General features: G+C 38.0%; 1 protein-coding gene across 1 annotated transcript; it reads left to right on the forward strand.

The window, feature by feature from the left end:
• Positions 1-276: 276 nt before the first annotated feature.
• LOC149561230 (GRAS family protein RAM1-like) lies at positions 277-969 on the forward strand. Its single transcript, XM_089827775.1, has one exon. The coding sequence runs from the start codon at positions 277-279 to the stop codon at positions 967-969; it is 693 nt and encodes a 230-aa protein (XP_089683901.1).
• The last annotated feature ends 395 nt before the right edge of the window (positions 970-1,364 follow it).

Raw genomic sequence — 1,364 nt, forward strand, 5'->3', positions numbered from 1 at the left:
TTTGCTTCTCTCTTAAGTATTTATTTCTGTTTTTTCCATTGCCAAGTATTTGTGCTTATTTCAGATCTTAGTAAATCTTAGATCTCTTATATTTTATCATTTACTAGACTACTTGCTTTCTATAACATTGTTTTGCCTTTTGTCAACGTGTTCCAGTTGACGTCTGTGCAGGCAATCATAGACGCCGTGGGACACTGGGGAGGCGAGGTGGGGCGCACTGGACAGTATTGATGGAGTATCTGGCACACAGATCTTCATCCTCATCTTTGCCTTGGGATGGACGGCGAAGAGCTTTGGAAAACCGGAGAAAGACTTTATGAGCTGGCTAAATCTTTTGCGATCCCATTATCGTACAGCATGGTGGAGATCGGGGGTATAGAGGAAATTAAGGAAGGTTTGTTCTCTGTCAAGTCAGGTGAGGAGTTGGCAATTTACGCTCCAATTGTTCTGAGATGCCTTTTGTACGACCCCGTGCTTCTGGAAAATCTCATAAATGTTATAAGGAAAATGAAACCAAGAATATTGGTGAATGTAGAACTTGAAGCCACGCATAATTCTCCATCTTTTGTGGATAGATTCAGCAAGGTGCTTTTCCATTGCATTGCGTATTTTGATATGTTGGATGCTACTATGACAGACAGAAATGATAGTATGCGGGTGAAGCATGAGGAATTATTCACTGCAAGTCAGATAAGGAATATGATAGTCTACGAGGGGAAGGAGAGGTTTGTTAGGCATGTTACAACTGATGTGTGGAGGTGTTTGTTCAAGAAAGCAGGCTTCAGGGAAAGGAGCTTCAGCTTTAAACCTATGTATCAGGCTAGATTGTTATTACAAGAATGTTTCTCCAGAAAATGTTATACTCTGGAGGCCGATGGAGATGCCATAATTATTAAGTGGAAAGGAACACCTTTCTTCTCACTCTCGGCATGGACTGGTGGCAGGATGAAGTTTAATAGAGTTTTGTGAAACAAGTCTGTGTATTGTAATAGTATTATAACAGTCCTCAAAGAATTAGTCGCCCCATTTGCACGAAGAACAATTATGGGCCAAGAATTTGAGTTTTCTTTGTCAATTTGAATCGAAGACAGAATAAATAACTCGAACTGCGAAAATACAATGGTACAATTGTATCGTTTCCCACTGATCATAATTGTCTCTATTTTGTTTACCTTGTTCCTTCTCGTGTTGGTTGAATTATATATTGATAAATTCACAAAAAAAAATAAAAAATAAGAAGTAAAATGATTTAATATTTTTTCTATTAAATGTAAGAGGATAAAAAACAAAAAGAACTGGAGATTTTAGAGAGTATCAATAAGGAGGCCTAGCTTCCATCTGACAACAGAGTATCAAATGTACAA

This window comes from Cupressus sempervirens, chromosome 4 (genome assembly GCF_028749045.1).
Source record: "Cupressus sempervirens isolate cs-2001-9-10 chromosome 4, ASM2874904v1, whole genome shotgun sequence".
Taxonomy (NCBI): Eukaryota; Viridiplantae; Streptophyta; class Pinopsida; order Cupressales; family Cupressaceae; genus Cupressus; species Cupressus sempervirens.